This window comes from Perna viridis, chromosome 4 (genome assembly GCF_037379345.1).
Source record: "Perna viridis isolate PV_CMFRI_1.1 ecotype Kerala chromosome 4, ASM3737934v1, whole genome shotgun sequence".
Taxonomy (NCBI): domain Eukaryota; kingdom Metazoa; phylum Mollusca; class Bivalvia; order Mytilida; family Mytilidae; genus Perna; species Perna viridis.
In genome coordinates, this window is record NC_142448.1 from 41,129,924 (window position 1) to 41,149,561 (window position 19,638).

The 19,638-nt window shown below is 31.4% G+C and overlaps 1 protein-coding gene and 1 long non-coding RNA gene across 2 annotated transcripts in view; one reads left to right on the forward strand and one right to left on the reverse strand.

Moving 5' to 3' along the window:
• The first annotated feature begins 4,498 nt into the window (after positions 1–4,498).
• Positions 4,499–19,638, forward strand: part of LOC148620102 (uncharacterized) — a 117,033-nt gene continuing 101,893 nt past the window's right edge. The window contains exon 1 of the long non-coding RNA XR_015921726.1: positions 4,499–4,536. This is a non-coding gene — a long non-coding RNA (uncharacterized LOC148620102). The remainder of the gene's footprint in view (positions 4,537–19,638) is intronic.
• Positions 5,034–11,051, reverse strand: LOC148620103 (trypsin-1-like). The gene is made up of 7 exons (XM_088580709.1): positions 10,898–11,051; positions 10,524–10,630; positions 9,055–9,158; positions 8,060–8,331; positions 6,800–6,942; positions 6,186–6,243; positions 5,034–5,158 (listed from the first exon to the last, which is right to left on the reverse strand). The coding sequence occupies exons 1-7, from the start codon at positions 10,944–10,946 to the stop codon at positions 5,061–5,063; spliced, it is 831 nt and encodes a 276-aa protein (XP_088436835.1). The 5' UTR covers positions 10,947–11,051; the 3' UTR covers positions 5,034–5,060.

The following is a 19,638-nucleotide window of genomic DNA, read 5'->3' on the forward strand; positions in this document are numbered from 1 at the left end:
TTGGTGCGAGTGATAATGGTTCAATTTCTATTCACTGTAATGAATTGCATGGTGCTCAACCTCTATGCTTAGCGAAAATAGCATTTATGAGAAAAGTCAGAACTTCTTTTCTTAACCGAAAGAGATTTCAGAATATCAGCTCATTTCTTCTGAAGAAAACAATGAAAACAGACTTTAACCATAAACTAGGCTTTGTCAGGAAACTTTCAGTAAGTCGTTTACAATATACTAGTACTTTATTCCAATAGTTTCTGTTAGAATCGCCTAATCTACATATTGACAACATTTCATTCCAAACAAATGAGCTGTGAAATAAAGAAGCTTTAGGCCGTAACAGTTGGAACAATACCATGCACATGGAAACAGAAACGAGATCAAACTGTTAGTAATTTTCTTTATAGTCAATTTCGAAATGAAGGTCAATAGACATTGCAGACTGTGGCGTGTAAAAAGTGTCAATAATGTCAAACGCTCTTGAATAGTTAAGCAGAAGATAATAATGAACAATTTTTCAATGAAAGAATATCATCTATTGAGCTAAAACTGAAATACAAAACCTGACCTAACTTTTTTGTCCTTTATGTTGTAGTTAAAACTAAATGGAGTCTGTACACATTGATATTCTTGTGGTCTGATGAAGTATTAAACATCCAGACTGAACAAATATATTGTCTATCAACATGTTTTCAGTGTATTTGTTATTGACTTTTTAGTGATTTGATCTAAGTATGCCCTATCAAATACTACTTACAATTAATCATCCTTTCTTAAAAAGGCAGTGTTAAATTGAAATCATATAAGCTCTCCTTCAGTTGTCAATGACGTTGATGACGAATATAAGTACAAAGGGTAAAGAGCAATATAGAAACCCTTGTGTGGTAATATATTTATTTACTAACCAGTTACCTTTTCCAATATTTATTTCAAATGATTTAAAATGTTGATCAATATTTTCTTTGCAAATAACTGAATTGTGCACGTCATCTACATTTTAAAAATGAAATATAGAAGTGTCGGAATTTTTGTAAGTTCAGATGACAAAGAAATAATCCAGAACCGTACCGATACGGATATTGTACGGATAGTTTTCATATTGGTGTTCTTTTGCAAGTTTATTGTATTTACAGTTTGCATCATGTTTACGCCAAAATGCCATATGTGAAATGTATACGGAGCTAGAGGTTTATTGATTGCTTCTTAAGTTTCAGTCATTACAAAAAATCTCCACCTGACATTACTTTTTTTCCCTAAATTTGGAAAAAAAACAGATACGTTACAGAAAAAAAAACTTCTTACATATTTGTGTTAAATGTTTTAGATAAAAAAATAGATTGCGAAGAAATCGGCTCTTTGTAATCATTCATGATTTTGTTGGTTTCAGTGGAAATGAATCTTTGCTATTCTACAACAATGCTAAGCAGAAAACTGAAAGCACTGTTATTCACCTTGACAATTTGAAGTGTCTGAATTTTATATGGACTGCTTCTTGAACACAGTTTTGAGATAAACTAATCATATATATTGTTTTAAGAAAAGGTGTATTTCTTATCTGGAAACGAATATTATATGAACAAACACCAGAGAATAAAAGATGAAAAAAGAAAGGTAACTCAAAATTGGCATGCGTCTTTTGATTTTGTTTTGATTTTTATTATATTCAGATACATATTTGTCTCGCGTGTAAATATTCATAAAAAAAAGAAAGTGGTATGATGTGCTTAATTTTTAAATCAGTTTTGTGTCATAGGACCTTTAACTGCATCAATCAGAACTACATTCTATTCCTGTATTGTTGCAGCAGATTTTCGTGCCATGTCTAAATTTGTGTAACCATTTCTAACAAAGCTGTGGTAACATACAATTTCTTAATAATAACCTATCCCCAGACTCAATGTTGTACAGAGCAAAACATGATTAAGTCTGTTAATTACATAGAAAGATTGACGGAGGTTGTAAATAAGGATTAAAATTTAAGAAATAAATCAGGGTAACTCCAGTTTATCATTGTTTTACAACTGGCTGGCTATTTATGCCTCATTATTTTACCCCGAGCAAAAGTTCTGGGTAAGATGATGCGGCATAAATAGTCAGCCTGTGGTAAGAACAAAAATTCATAACACAAAATGTAAATCAATCTTTATCTCACCTTTATGTTGGACAGAAAACAACAATGCTCCGGAGAGTTTATTTAGTTGAAAGGTCACGTTTAAACAATATGTCATTTTTCTTTCGAACTTGCAATATAGGTGATTGGATTATATGGAAATAGTCAATATTTTAACACAAGAGGTATTTCGAACACAAATTTATATATATTAATAATCTTTGTATATTTAAAAGAGCAAAAAGAGACTAAATATACTAACTGACATTTTTCATCCTGATGGGGTTGTTGTATCTTTGTTATATTCACAATATCCATTATCATTATAGTTATCTTTTATGTGCGAGTTAAGGTTATATACATGTAAGACAATGGAAATTACAACAGTGTGTCTATTACATTTAAAATGCAATGTTTAATTTTAATATTATTCGTTTTGTTTTGTTTTGTTCGTTTGTTTGTTTGTTTTGTGTTTTTTTTAAGTTGTCTTTATGTCTGTTTTACCTTGCATTTGTTATGTTTTTCGTCTGTTTGTCTTCTGGCTCTTGGTTTTCTCTTTATAGTTTGTTTTCTTTTTTATCCTTTTTTTCCTTGGCTTTTCATTGATTTTTTTGTTGTTCTTTTTATTTCAATATTGTAAAGAAAATGTAGCAAGTTGGTTGTCAATTTTGTGTAACACATCCACTATTTGCTCAACACTCCATCAATTATCAATTATTATTGGTATTGTTTGCATGGAAGTATTGTCAGCCATGATATTTCACTTGAATGCAATATCAATAAAAGTGAGACAAACTATAATTATATCATTCAAGGACTTTTTGCATGACTATTGAACCATCTTATCTTTATCTTGCCATAACTGGTATTCATGTTCATGTTAATAGGACATTGTTGTCCAAATCGTGATTGCCTTATCATATTTACATGTATGTATATTTGAATATTTACTTGAGTGCTTTAATGTTAAAGTTGTAAGATAGTTGGAGAATTACGATTCCTTTAAAGATAAGTAAGATTAGGACTACTGTACATGACTGTAACCGGATAATGTGTTTAAATGAGGCAAGGGGAATGATCAAGGGCAATGTGGATAACATGCGTATATGAACCTTTTTTTTTTCTTTTTTTCTTTTTTGTAAAGTTGAAAACATTCCTAAAATTATCTTATAATATCCTACATAGGATACATTCACGACACTTTAATTTTTGTTTTACATATTTCATCACGAAAATAGCGTATCACAAAATGTCACGGTGTACACAAATCGAAAGTAACATAGTTTTCGTTTTATAATTATGAAATAATATACTAACATGTATTATAATGTGTTTCATAAATGATCCGATATTGATGTTGATGAATACGAACCGGATTTTTTGTAGGGCAAACAGCGATTGCGAATTGGTAAAGTGGATGGTTGATTTCCCATATTACTGAACCGGAAATTAAAGAGGTAGACCTAGGGAAAGGGACACAACTCTTCAAAAATCATTGGAACTTTTGTATTCAGCATTTGACATCAAATTGATTTGATTCTCTTTCAAAGGACAGCTTGAAAGGCTTTGAATATGATACAAACATATCACTGATTTCAAGAGTTATGTCCCTTACCCTAGGTCTACCTCCTTAAGAATGCGCTTAATATAACCTCTTATTGTATATTGACCTTATACTCAAAGTTCACTGAATTTTTAAAAATATTTCTGTTTTCATCCTTTCAATAAAATTTTGAATTAAGGCACCAAAGCAAATTATTGAGAAAACCTTAAAAGTACATTGTTTTGCCTTTATGTTTGAATGAGGCCAGTATTATAGAACATTTGCTGAATTCTAAGTTTCACAATTATTTAAGTACCATTCTGTGTAAGAATCAGGCAATGGGTGGCACATCATATTCTTAATTTGGTCTTTTATGCCTCAAATACATTGAACACATCTAGAAAACAACTGAAAAGCTATTTAAATTTATCCTGAAGCATCGTGGATGTAGATATTTTTTGACTACTTTTCCTGCCATTTTTCCATAGCGCATTTCAACTAAATTTGACATATCAATATCTTAAAAAGGCAAACTTTTCTAGCACTTTGCTTTGAGGTTATGAGGTACAAATACTTGGAATTATGCAATAAAATATCTGTGTATTTTTTCTTCCTGTGCCACACCTTATACACATTTTGCCTGATTTTTAGACGGAGAAGTAAATAATTGCCTATACACTGAGACTTCATTATTCGTATTGCATATTGCACGTCGTAGAACTTTCTTGTGTTCGATTTTGCTTTCTTTTCTAACGTATATTTTATTCGGTTTTTTTTTGGGGGGGGGTTTTGTTTTGTTTTGTTTTGTTTTGTTTTTTTTGTTTTGTTATCTTTTGTACCTCTTTATGTACTTTGTTCTTTTTTTTTTTTTTTTTTTTTTTTTTTTTTTGTATTTACAATCACTTAACCGATTCGTGCTACCATGATTGCTGCATGAATGATTGCTGACTGATGGATGACCAATGCACCAATCCCAGTTTTGTTACGTAAAATGACGGATGATCGGTTGATGTAAATTTTAAACAAATATTCGAACGAATCCAATGTAATCGCATATCATATTTATCTTGAATTTGAAATAGTTAATCCACATATTGTATTTTGTAAAAAATAAAACATATATAAAATTAAAAAAAATTACTAATTGCAGATTAAATATATTGCATATTGTAAATATGTATATTGAACGAAACAACGGTACCCGTTAAAATTTACTGCTCGGTGTCCAAGTGATGCGATCACCGGTTTAACGGATCAATGACTGATTACAGAATCGAACAGTAATGATAAAATTATATTTGTTGGGCTTAAATATATATATATGCAACTGAAAAAAGACCAGTTACCAAAAATGAACAAACAACAGGAAATTTTCATCAATAACAATTATTACTACATCGTTTATATTTTATTTTATGAGTTGTTTGCTATCCAATTAATGTATTTATGGACATCAGCGTATACTCCTGGAAGTTCAGGACGAGCACATCCGTATCCCCAACTTACAATACCTTAATAATAGAGTATATAAACAATGAAACATTTCTTTGCGATCATCTATTAAGGTTTTCTATGTCTGAACATTTAATCTCATTTTTATTTTTTTTCATATCTGGTTTTGCATCTGTCTAACAATTTGACTATTAACTCTGTAAGATTAACTCTGTGGTTTTTTTTAAATATTAAAATGTTAATATGTGGGATACATAATACAGCATGCCGTCCATCAAGATGATTGTCATGTATATATTCATCATTTAAGTGTTATTTTCTGTAAGAACCAGGCAGTAAGTGAAACATGGTATGGAAAAAAATAGCCCCCTCCCCCGCCCGTTTTGATATTTAAATTTGACTATTTGCACTATTGGAATCAATGAAAAAGATTGTTCATCTATCATTTCTTATCATTTCGGTGAAGTGCACTGTAAATGAACATTTCAACGGCCGATAACCGTGTCAACAACCTCATATTTCTAACATGCTATTGAAAGGTATCTGAACAAATCCAGTTCTTCAGAGATAAAATAGTGCTCTTTTCAAAAGGAAAAATCATCAGTGAGTGAAATTACATTGTCAGGTAAGTGAGGTTTTGACAAACATGTTTCTGATTTTTTCCTGTTATGTCTGATTCTTTGAACAACTAACACTTAAACTACAGTTTGCCGAAACAAAACATTGATTTATCTTTAGGATTACATTGACATGCATCAAGATTGGAAAATTGAAAGCGTGTTATTAATTTTTTTTTTTATATTTTCATTGTGCTCTTTTTGGAATAAATTATGCACTTGTTGACGGATATACAATATATACTTCATAATTATATATTTCAATTTTAGTTGATTTTTTTCAAGTAAGATCTACTACAATTTGTATTACTTAAACTTCTTGTATCAAGGTCTTTCATCTGTTTTTAAGAGAACCCGATGTCTTATTTTATGTCTTGAAATATTTTGTTTAATTGGAAATTGCTTATTTGTTTTTGAATGAAATGACTAAAACAAAAACTTTGAAGCTCCATATTTACATGCCACTTACCAATAATATCCCAATCACCATTAGCGTTCAGGCAAGCGTAAGGTCCCCCGGAATCACCCTTTCAAAAATAAAAAAAATGAACATTTAAACATGACTGCAATTACATGTATACAATAAATAAATGTTAAACTCATTAAAATATATAACGAATTCTGGTATGCACTACGCAAAAGCTCAATAATCGTACATGAGTAAATACGCACATGTTTCTGTAAAAATGATTTTAGTAGACATCTTTACCAAAAGAATAATAGGTATTTAAACAGAAATGACAAAAAAATAAGACAATTAAAAAAAGCCAATGATAAATGATAAATGTAATATGCATGACCCTTATAGCTTACTTTGCTATCAGTTTTATATTCTAAACAATAACTTACGAGTTTGTATTTAAAAAAAAATGGGTAACATAAACCATTTTTTTAGCATTTATTTGAACTATTAAGTACTGTAAACGGTTCAATTTTGCTTCACATTAACTGTTGATCATAGTGCTAAACTGTAAATTTCACTTTCAGAACATAAACATCATATTGGTCGCCTACTGAAACTCAAATTTCTAAGTAATTTAAAACAAATAGTCATGAATACACTGATTGAAATCTATAACTCACCTGACATGCGTCTTTGCCACCAACGTCAAGACCAGCGCAAAGCATAGTGTTTGAATCGTAAGAACTGCCCAAGTATCCTGAACACTGAGCATCAGACAGTACGGGTTTGTAGACTTGTTGAAGTCTGTCAGATGTAGCTCCACCTGTAATAATAATTTTAAAAGTTCAAACTAGAGACATTTGTATAAGTCAAACTACCACGTGGCGGGATATTTTGAAGGGTGTAAAATTTGGCGGTTTAAGGGAAGGTATACAAAAGAATTTTGCGTTTCTTGTTTTTGCAGATGTTGAATGGTGCACAAAGCATTTAATTTACAAGTAAAAATTTCACGGAATTAATTTTGGCGTTTTTAGACAGACCGTTAAAATTCCCGAATATAAGCATCCAGGGTAATTATCGGTTTTTTTGTATATTTTTGGATGTCTGTGTTTTCAGTATTTAAATATCACAATGGTATAGTGTTACTGATGGATTCAAATACTATCGATGTTAATAGTTGATACATATCACGATCTATAGCCGATAACACATTTAAACAAAAAAAAAACATGAAAAAAAACAAAACACAAAAAACAAAAATCATACATACAAAAGAAAAGCATCACCAAAAATAAAATAAAAACTTAAAATAAAAATTAAATGACTTTGAACGAATTTAAAACAACATATATATAAAATATATACTGTATGTATATGAAGAGCTTTACCTCTCTAATTTATTCATTTGCAATTAAGAAATGATACTTAAACAAATTTATCAACAGTACTTCATAGTAAGAATGAAAAATGAAGAATGAAGTTTACATGGGGACTTTTTCCTGGACAATCGGTGAAAACGTATACTTAAAAATACGGAAAATATCAATCATAAAATATTTATTTTTTTTGTGTGTACACGTGCTCTCATCAGCAGCATTTAAATCAAGTATATAGGAAGATATAAAGCCTACATTAATCATTTACAAGAGGTACCCAAAATTAAAACTATCAAAATAGGAAGCCAAATCCATCACCTAGAGTACCATATTCAGTTCAAGGAATGAAGAATCGGTCTTTCAGGCAGTTTGAAATATGTAATACTGCAAATTTTGATAAATAGTCCCTACTTGCAGAGTTCGGGATGCAGCCATCTTTTATCCTGTTTTTGCAGAGTTGTATGATAATACATGTCATACTAGTCTTACTACTAGACTGTTTAATACATTTGGGTCTCTTATTACACCACCAGCATTTTTTTTTTTTCGAATGTACAAATTTACCTTCAGATGTTGTTCCCCATCCTGTTACAACACAATTTTGTCCAAAGAAATCACTTGTTGGAATTGAAGTTATGCAAATAGGTGCGACGTGATCGCTTTCTTCGATGGTGCCTGAGACTTTCATGATAGCAATATCATTTGCGAATGTTCTTGAATTATATTGGTTATGTTTGTTGATTTGGTTACAGGTGTATGTTCTTTGGTTTTCTTCAGTGAATTGCCTAGAGTGTACTCCAACATCGATTTTCCAGTCTGATGGTCTGTTTTCAGTTCTGCATAAGGAAAATACTAGTCAGAGGAAAGGATAAACATACCAAAAGTTAATCGAAAGTGAAAGGTCTGTAAATATTAAGAATACGTATGTTGGGTCCGAATCAAAATCGATTCAAAGATACATCATAGAAAAAGTTGATATCACCTCCAACTATCCGTTTCATCCCCCTAAGGATATAGAACATATCAAAAATAGGAGGTTCACAATTTGAATACATGTATGTAAGACAAAAACAATATTACATTTCATTCAGTGTCATATAAATAGTAACGGATAAGACATGGGTAAAGAAGGAATGAAAAATGTATGGATGAAAAGACGGACACCTCATATCTAAATACTGAATTTAAATTGTGAAGGATAAATAACTCAAGTTATGAGAAGAATTATTCTGATGAGAAAGAGTTTAACCCACAAAAAAAAAACAAAAAAATCAATTTCGATATTTTATTTCATTTTACAAGCACAGTAGAATGGATGGTTTACAAAAACAAAGACAGTATAAATATCTCAAACATAATTCATACATGATACTAATTTTCGAAGGACCTAAGAAATAAAGACCATGAGCTTCATTGTGTGTATGTATGTTGTGTCTGTCAGGTGTGACCTTATATCAAATGGGAGAGTGCCTAAGGCCTAAAATTAGTTGAGCCCCGCCACAAATATGCAACTGTCCATAGCAATAAAAAAATATTAAAAATATTCGATTTAAACATACCCATCGACGCAGTGAGCAGCTGTAAGAACAACTAATTCATTGGTATTGGTTCTTATCAGAGATCCTCCACATGTAAGGGTACTTGTTCTGTATTTCAGAAGTACCTAAACAAAGGTGCATATGGAAAATATACAAGCAGAAAATAGCTTAAATGGCAGGTTTGCAACGATGATGGTTGAATCATATTTCATAAACAAACAATCTATAAATGAAAACTAGTTTCGAAAACCCATACAACAATTGAAACCTTTTGCTTGTTTGTGAATTTAATGCAACCGTTAATACGTATTACAAAGTTTCCTATTACAATTAGAAATTTTAGGAAATGTGTACTTGCAACGAACAAATTGTGCTCCTTTACTTGCTGACCTATTCCTTCACTCTTATAGGCTGACCTGATCAGAAAGAAAGAATATCGTTTGGCTAGATCCTTCAATCTCAGTTTCCGCTATATAGATAACGTATTATCTTTAAACAATCCTAATTTCGCGGATTTGATACATCGCATCTACCCATTAAAACTTGAGATAAAGGATATTACAGACACTGTGAAGTCAGCCTCATATCTTGACCTACACTTAGAAGAAATCGATGGTAAAGGAAAACTACTGACCAAACTTTACGACAAACGTGATGACTTTTCATTCAAAATTGTCAACTTTCCTTTCATCTGTGGCAACATCCCTTCAGCACCTGCGTATGGAGTGTTCATATCACAACTCATACGTTATGCCAGAGCTTGCCGAAACTACGCAGACTTTTTGTATCGCGCTAGAACTCTAACAAATAGGCTTCTGGAACAGGGTTATGTTGCTACAAGATTGAAGTCACCACTACAAAAGTTTTATGTTCGTCATCATGAACTCATGGATCATTATGGTGTATCTATCAGCACCATGAAGACTGATTTATTCAACGGGTAATAGTTTTCCTTTCCTCGTTTGTCTACCCCGGACTTTTTATGAGCAACTCGGCGGGTGTTTCTAGAAAAGCATATTCATAGACGCTTACCCTACCGGCGCACCTGGTCCATGTTCCCAGTTTTTAGTGGAGTCCGAGTTGCTCATTTGCTTTTGTTACTTTGTATGTATGATTTTAGTTACTTTATGTTCTTTGTTGTGTATGTCTGTTTTCCATGTCTGGTCTTTGTCCCTGGATTACATTGTTTTGATTATCACTATAACCTTGGTTCCCTTGATTATGCTTTTGCACCTTTTTTTACTTATTATGTCACTGTTTCCCTTTTACACTTTCAACATATGATCAACTTGGTAGGCGACTTTAAATAAGAATCATAAATATCCTGTCCCTTGTTATAATCATGATGTCCTTGCTTTTACTGCTGATCATTGAACAAATGCGTTTAGGGCATAATTCAAATAATATATTACACGCTAATAATTTGCAGTGTCTTGTGATGAACGTTGAGGTTTAATATAAGAATTAATTTAAAGTAAAGTTCAATTTACCTGCCAAGGCCAGCTGTGTGGTATAGCCTCCTCCCCTCCGACAATGTAAGATGTCAAGGATTTTGGAGTTATTACTGGTCTGCCACATGGTTGGTTTTTCGGTAATCCTATTCAATGTACATGAATCAGATAGGTTAATCATGTACAATAGAGATTACTTTCAATCTAGCACAATGTTGACAAATTGATTGAATGTGAACTCACGAATTAATATTTGTATGCATAATATAAACTTACATTAAGTAAATAAATACCATAGAATTATAAAGAATGCGACTTTAAAGAAAAACTAAAGTTGCTTTCAGAAACATTTATTACAAAATTTCTTTTTAAAATTAAGATTTTAAATTATTTTCAAGTACAAGTAAACGTACCTGTGCCAAAAGCAATACCAAGAACGCAAAGCAAGATGTATGGCCTCATTGTGGTATATCCTGGATCTGATAAGACATTGAGATTTCAGTTTATAAAGTAGGTCTTCAGTGACGATTTGACATGTGAATGATAAATGTTTATCAACTTTTTAGAAATATTTAACCTACTATATAGCTCTTGTAATGCTGACGAAATTTGTGCTCTCTCTTTATTTTATATAGCCTAGCTGGCCGAGTGGTCTAGGGCGCTGGACTTTGTGCAGTCGGTGTTGCCATAGCTGTCACAGCAGTACGAGTTCGAGTCCCGCGAAGGGAACGACCAAAAATTTGCATCGCAAATTTGACAGTTCTGACATCGTTGGGAATTTTTCAGACCTTTCTATACGTTTATATATCTTCCCTGTATCAATTTGATCCGATGGAGCAGTGTAGCAAATAGAGTCGTCACATTCTGAGACGTTGTATATATATATATACTACAAAATGTGATTAATGTAATAAATGGTAAAACATTCATGAGCCATAGTAATATGTCGTTTCGCCACGTTCCTCCCCTGTCTATCTTGGATTCTACCAGTATAACCCTACTAACCTTTTATTCGGTGCATACATTTACACATTATAAAGTAGATATAAGGTGAAAAATCGGACGAATCGACATGTTTGTAATAAAAGGTAAATCGTGTCCTTGGAAGTTTTCACTCTGCTACATCTTGTGAAGCTGACTAAGTATGTTTTTTTGGAGAGAACTAACATCCTAACAAGAACAGCTATTCATTGAACATATGAAAATCAACTCTTCGGCCATTTGATATCGATCTTTTTGGTGGGTTCCATCCCTGTCTGTCTAAAACTTGGATGCTTCCAGTTTAGTCCTAGTAACCTGCAGTTTATTCCGTGCATTAGTTCATTTATTTATATTCGAAGAGCGATATCGACATTTTACTGATTAAGAAGCTTTAAATAATGCTTTCAACCTTAAGTGTTTAAATTGACAAATTCATATACCGTAATGAATGAAGCCTTCTGGTCGTGCTTTCATTAATTAAATTGGACTTTCTGGTAATTGTTAATGCAGATATACGTCATTGGGATGCAGGTGCTTATACTGGAGTTCAAAGGTTTCTTAAATATTTGAAGTTAAAATATTTGTCAATATTTGCTAAAGTCTAATAAACCAGGAATATTCATGTACGGAAAGTGGGTACAATAACGTATACTCTTATCCTGAATGTATTGCTTACGTGTTGTCATGAAACATTGAGAATGTAAAAAAAATCCAAATGACAGTTATGAATCGTTTGATATTGATATTAAACAAAGCAATTGCTAATTTTCATTCAAAACTCTAATTGAGTTGTTTTCGTTTAATTCGGATGTTTGTATATTTTCAATTTAATGAAAAACTTCTTAAGTGAATATCCGTATGATGTAACTAATAGTTTGGCAAATCTAATGGAACACGCAAACTTCGTGATTACTCGGAACTGCGGACTACAATAAGCAAGTAGATAGAAAAATTATTCTATAACTTATCTATGTTTCATGACGATCCTAATTTGATAACTGTATACGTAAATTGAACTGACCTGAATAAAAGCCACGAATTATACCAAGGAAGGCATTTTATAATTTGATATTTGCAGCGTATAATATGGAATATATTCTGTCATTATTGCTACATCTTTTGTTTTTTGTTTGTTCGTTTTTTGTTTTTTGGTTTTTTTTTTTGTATTTTTGTTTGTTTGTTTGTTTTTTTTTTTTTGTTTTGTTTTGGGAGAAGTTGTTTGTTTTGTTTGTTTTGTTCTGTGTGCGTGCTTTTTTATATTGTTGATTAAATTCTTTGGACTTAATGCATGTATTTGTGTGTGTTATTTTGTTTGATTGTATTTTTTAAATTTACGAGGTATTGCTTAATATCTTCGATTTAAAGCATATAGATGATTCATTTCAAACAAAGATCATAAAAACGTACATGTAGTTGCTTTATACAACTTCTGCAAGAGCACAAAAATGCGTGTAATAATAGCCCAGTTGACATTCGTTACATTTATTATATCTTAAAACTTGCATGATAAAGGATGAAAGACTTAGTGCATATAAAATAAAAAAAAATTCCTGATTTGATTCGTTCTACCTTTCAAACATCGAGCAAACCACTTGCAACTGACGTGGCAATAATGTGCAATTCAGTTTTAAATTTTAAGTAACTGTCTTTGTAAGAATCATGCAAAATCAGAAAATGTGATACACCCCCAAAAAGGCTACATATTTTTGTAGTTAGGTTGATTTATGAGTCTATACTATTAAATGTGTAATATTTCATTCAAAGCTGCCTTCTCTTAGGAGATAATCAACAATGAAAATCCAATACATTCTATTGTATTTGAGTGTCATTTACAGAGTTATCTACCTTAATTTTGAAATCTACAGTGCATTCTATATATTTTTTGTCTCCTACGAACACGGGTTATATAATAAAATGAATATTAATTTCGGTTTACTGTCGCAATGTAAACAAAATATCAAAAATAAAAATATGTAGGCTTTTTTACTAATGAATCACATTTTGCGTGATTATTAGCTGGAGTGCTACTTAAATGGCATATTACTATTACTATTATTATTACTATTATTATTATAATTATTGTTATTATAAGAACTGTAGATGTAGTTTTTTGTATTTCTAATCTAGAGTGTCATAATTGTTATGTAAATTATCTAAAATGACACCATTGTCTTATCTAGAATGTCGCCATTGTCTTATCTAAAATGACACCATTGTCTTATCTATAATGTCACCATTGTCTTATCTAGAATGTCACAATTGTTACATTTAGATTGTCATCATTTATACAAATTATCTTGAATTTCATTATGATGAGAACAAAATATATATAGAAAGTTACCATAGATATGAAAAATAATAATAAAAATCAATGATAAATTAGTACTCATATTTTGTCTTCTAGAATATATTCAATTTCTTGAACAACTTCTTCACTTGTGTCTAATTACTGATTGATCCTTCACTCTTAGAGAACGGTGAAAAAAAAATGAATAAATTATAACAAGATGTTGCGATGACTTCTCGCTCCGTATCTCTTCAATTCTGTCATATGTGACAACAACCTGTCAGCCTCTGTGTATGGTGTTTTCATATCAGAATGCGTAGATTATGCTAGAGGTTAGTGAAACTTTGTTCCGCGCGAGACGTTTTACAGCTAGGATTCTGGAAGAAAATTATGTGGCTAAAAGTTAAAAGTCATCAAGTCATCATTAGGAAAGATTAATAGTCGTGATCATGAATTCGTGCATCATCATTATATATGAATCTGAATTATGATAACCATGTTGTTCATCAAGTCATTGTTTTCTCGCCAATCTGACTCCCCTCTCCTGACATTACCTTCTCTGAGCTAAACGATATGTAAGTCTCGTCACGTGACTCCGTTATTCAATGACAATGGGTCCTCGTCTACCATTTAAATGCATGGAGATTCGTCATTAAGACATCAATGGGTTCAATATTAAAAGCAAAATATTGTTTTTGTGAAACAATACTGATAAAAATGACACATGTCTGGTGCTACAAAATAAAATTGTTGAGAAAAGCATAAAACAGAATATTTTCCATTGTGATGCAGCATTTGGATTTCCCGGAAATAAACAATAAAATGCAAGGAAACTGAAACTAGTACGAGACTTACAAACCCGATTCTGTGGGGAAAAACAGAGAACGCTTACTTTTACGGTACATTGGTTCCATAACTCAAGATTTTAATAAAGTACGGATTATTTATTTACTTTTGCGCGTAGTTTTGGTTATTTCATGCTCTTTGTTGTGAGTGCCTATTTTCTTTGTCTAGTCATTATTCCGGCATAATGCTCTTTTCGATTATTGTTGGAATCCTCATTCCCTTAATTTCCTTTTAAGTTATTTGTCAATGCGTTTATGATAATATACATTTATAATATTTGGTCTACATTTATCTACATACATATTAAATCAAGTTATGATATTCTTCTCATTATTTACCGACAATTAGATAAAATACATATAAACATTCATTTCATTTGATTTTTCTACATCCATAATTATCATTTTCAATTTATTTATTAGTATTCATTAACCAATGTGTTTGTTCATTTCAAAGGTGATTACAATACTTTACTCTCTCGAGAATGACGGTTGACTATGCGATATTACCCACTAAAGAATTTTTGATCATGAATATTGTTATTTTAACTTTGACCAACCATATTCACAAAGAAACATAAATTGATAAATATCGCATGTTTTATGGTGTTTCGTTGCCCTAATCTAATTTTGTTGATATCGGATGTTTGTTCACTATTTCTAAGTTGTCGACTATGCTTGCAGCGTGATTCATGGTTAGAAATGAATTAGTTTGCCCAAATGTCAACAGTGTTTTTCAATGTCGGTCAATAATGAGTAGTATACTTTGAAGAAAAAAGTGTCATCGTTCCGTTACATGTACCATGTAATGTATTACTGTTGTTGGGGTTTCATAAGTTACTTGAGGATGTGGGTCTTTTTATTGAAGAAAGGTTTGTGATCTCTGTAGGTACTTACTATATTTTTAATGGTTATACGATAGTGCATGTGTTGTAGTTCACAATATCTTTTCCTTTTTTTTTTTTGTCTTAGATTTTAGAAACTCTCCATTACTGACGTACCAAACATAACCAATACTATAAACAAAGCGCATATACACATGTACCATATCACAATTGTCTCCCATTGCCCACACAAATCATGTTTAAATGTTATATTTGTTTGGAATCTAAAATTATGTCAAATAAATCGCTTTCAAAAAAGAGTAATCAAGGGAACCAAGGTTATAGCGGTAATCAAAAGAATATAATCCAGGGACAAAGACCAGACATGGAAAACAGACACACACAACAAAGAACATAAAGTAACTAAAATCATACATAGAAAGTAACAAAAGTAAATGAGCAACTCGGACTGCACTAAAAACTAGGAGCATGGACCAAGTGCACCGGTAGGGTAAGCGTCCTCTGCTTTTCTTAAAACACCCGCCGAGTTGCTCATAAAAAGTCAAGTTCGGGGTAGACAAACGAGAAAAGGCAAACTATGACCCGTTGAATAAATCAGTTTTCATGATGCTGATGGATACATTATAACGATCCACGAGTTCATGATGACGACCATAAAACGTCTGTAGTGATGACTTCAATCTTGTAGCAACATAACCCTATTCCAGAAGCCTATTTGTTAGAGTTCTAGCGCGATACAAAAAGTCTGCGTAGTTTCGGCAAGCTCTGGCATAACGTATGAGTTGTGATATGAACACTCCATACGCAGGAGCCGAAGGGATGCTGCCACAGATGAAAGGAAAGTTGACAATTTTGAATGAAAAGTCATCACGTTTGTCGTAAAGTTTGGTCAATAGTTTTCCTTTACCATCGATTTCTAAGTGTAGGTCAAGATATGAGGCTGACTTCACAGTGTCTGTAGTATCCTTTACCTCAAGTTCTTTTGTGTAGATGCGATGTATCAAATCCCCGAAATTAGGATTGTTTAAAGTAAAGAAGTGTATTTTTTTTTATATTTTGCTTTAAGGTAGGTCATATCTTCTATTTATAGTAGATGACTTATCCTAGTTTTCCTGAAAGAAAACCCCGAATGAACATTATTCAGAATTTTAATGTTAATGAAAATAGTTAATCGAACTTGATTTCGAAATAATTGAGCCCTTAAAAAGGCAACATTTTATATAGAATAAAAAACTGATACATAAGATTCGTTATAAATTCATATAAAGAACAATTAGCTGACAATCTTTCATATTTCGAAACGGAAAATTTGGGGTCACCAAACTCCTTTCCTCGAAATATTGAAAAAAAAACTAAAAATTGCTATACATTAAAACAGATATTTCCCTGCCAAGAATATCCCTTTTATGAAAGAATTACCACCACCAAATATCTCCCCTTGAAAGAGCTTTTGTTTTTTTTTAAATGATGTATTTTCATTTTTTTTCTAATTTTTATGTCAAAAAAGCATTTGAAATAATTTGAATAATTTTTAATTATTAAAAACACTATAAGTCTATCGAAAATATATGTGACTGTATGATTTTGCAAGATGACAGAAAGGAATGCTCCTTGTAATAGTTATGATATACCGTAAACTAATTTCATACTACCCTGCTTGCGTTGAAATTTCGTAGAAAATATTAATATTTCCACTTTATATTATTTGATCTGTGAAAATTAACAAAAATATTGAGTAATCTTTCTTTTTCTAATCTAACTTGACACATGGGAAAGCATTTCGCATGAAACAAAATGTATGTATTTTTTTATGTCTTCTTGTATGTTTTAGAAATAAAGTTTATTTGTACATTGTTGTTTTAACGATGGTTTTTCTTTGGGTATGGGAATATATTCCGCATTCATTTTAGGGTTGCATACACGTAAATGACGTTTCGCATGGTGTTTATTGCATTTACTGGCATCGTGGTCTTCACAAGTTATAATTTTGGTATTCGTACCACATACAAAAGATATGCGACATCGGCATGCTTCATATTACTTAAAGACATCCAATTATCTAGTCACGCCGATTTCGGACTACCTGTGTAGATAAAAATCTGGATTCGTTTTCAACTTTTATTACTGCAAATTATTTACCTGGTGCGTAGTCCAAAAATTAACATAAAACAAGATGAAGAGCTAGACCTATTGGGATAACTCTTATAAATCATTTGAACGTTTCTTGTAAAGCATTTTACATCAATCTAATCTAAACATCAAAGTAACTTATTTATCGCATACAATTTCAAATAACAGATTGATAGGCTTTGATACAATTAATATAAGATGCAAACATATCACTAAGTTCAAGAGGTATATGTCTCTTACCCCAAGTCAACCTCCTTAAATAATGCATTCATGCACATTGTAACCGCGGACGAAAAGGAAACATTCCGGATTTTCATCGTATCTATTTAGAATTTAAAAGAAAAAAATGAAGACTAATGGTACTTTTTGTTTTTTTTTTTTTTTTTGTTTTGTTTTTTTTTGGGGGGGGTTGTTTTTTTTTTTTGTTTTTTTTTTTGTTTTTTTGTTTGTTTTGTTTTGTTTTGTTTTGTTTTTTTGTGAAAAAAAGAGATGTTGAAGAAACTTTAAATTCAAGTATGTATAAATCTTAACGAATTTAGTTTTCCATCGTTTCTCTTATTGACAAGAATTAATTACAATTAGTGACACGCATATACGATTATGAGTATTGCATTTTTCTTTTTGTACAATTCTTAGAAGCATCCTAGCGTTAGTGTTTTTACTATGGCACCATACGGGTTCATAGTAGTTAAATTTTAAATTGTGATTCCTCTATCTCACCTTTAATCCTTGATATGAACATGTACTTCTTGTACTCATTTAATTATTATAAAACATTTCATTTCTTTCCTATCACGATATTATCAGCCATTTGGACTTTTGTCTATGTTAAAATAAGGAATTATATTGATGTAGTGAGTCATTCCATCAATTTATAAACGGAAGGATCGAAAAAAGATCTAGAAGTAAAATTATATTAATAGAGGTACCTTATAACAAACGAACCATATCACAAAATGTATGTTTAAGGTTTCAATGTATGCTTAAAACTTAAGAAGAAAAATAATTCTCAGTAATACAAAACATAAGAATTAGTGCCTGTCTCCACAATCCAAATCTCCACATCTCAAAGCACAATTCATATCCCCATTCACCATCCCTTATTCCCATTTACAACGTGCACACTCCCCACCCCATACATGTGAATGTTAAGCAATAAAGGTAGTATGAGGCTGGTGTAGGCGTACGAGAACAAAAAAAAATGTATTTATATTGTCTTCTTAAAAATGCTGATGTTTTTAACGGTTTTAGCATCATCTAGGTTTTCTCTGATAATTTACAGCTATGAATATCTAAGGATGTTAAAGATACGAAATTCAAAAAGACCTTGCTTTGTATAACTCGTAGTTTTAAACCATGTACAAGTTATCTTCTTGTCAGACTGAAATCAGGCGTTCAGTGCTTCTAAAGTCAAAACAAATTCGAATTGTTTTCCATTATGAGGACTTTTTCTCTTATTATGTATGAAAGGTATTTACCTCAGTAAGATACATACGTCCTCGTTGGACAGTGTCTCTATGTTGAATTTCACTTAAGGAGCCAAAACACATTTACATTCACTTAACGTTGTAGTAGTCTGAAGATAAATTTACAAAGACGTTTCCATTGTGATTTTTGTTTTGTTTAACTTTTTTTGCATTGAAAAAATTGAACAAATATTATACGTAAATGGTATCTAAGAGTTTACATGAGACAAAGTTCATGATAGAATAATTAAATGGTTAAAATGTAATAAAAAAAATAAGTCATCCCCCATTTGGATTTTATTATGGACAAAGGTTGAATAGATGAATGAATAAAAAACAGTTGATCAGAAAAGTAAGTTCTCTGGGAATTGAGATAGACAGCCTTTCAGAAGTCTTATTTTAAGCTCGAGGATTACTGTCAATGGCTATGTGAAATATTGGTCATTGATTTCATACGGGAAAATCACAAATAGATATATCCACAGGATATCCATTTGAATATAAATCAAAAGCAGCAAATTAAATGACAAGCAGTTACTTCATATCCAATTCAGAATTGTGTCTGTGGATGAATTTTCTCGTCACTGACTGTGGACTTTT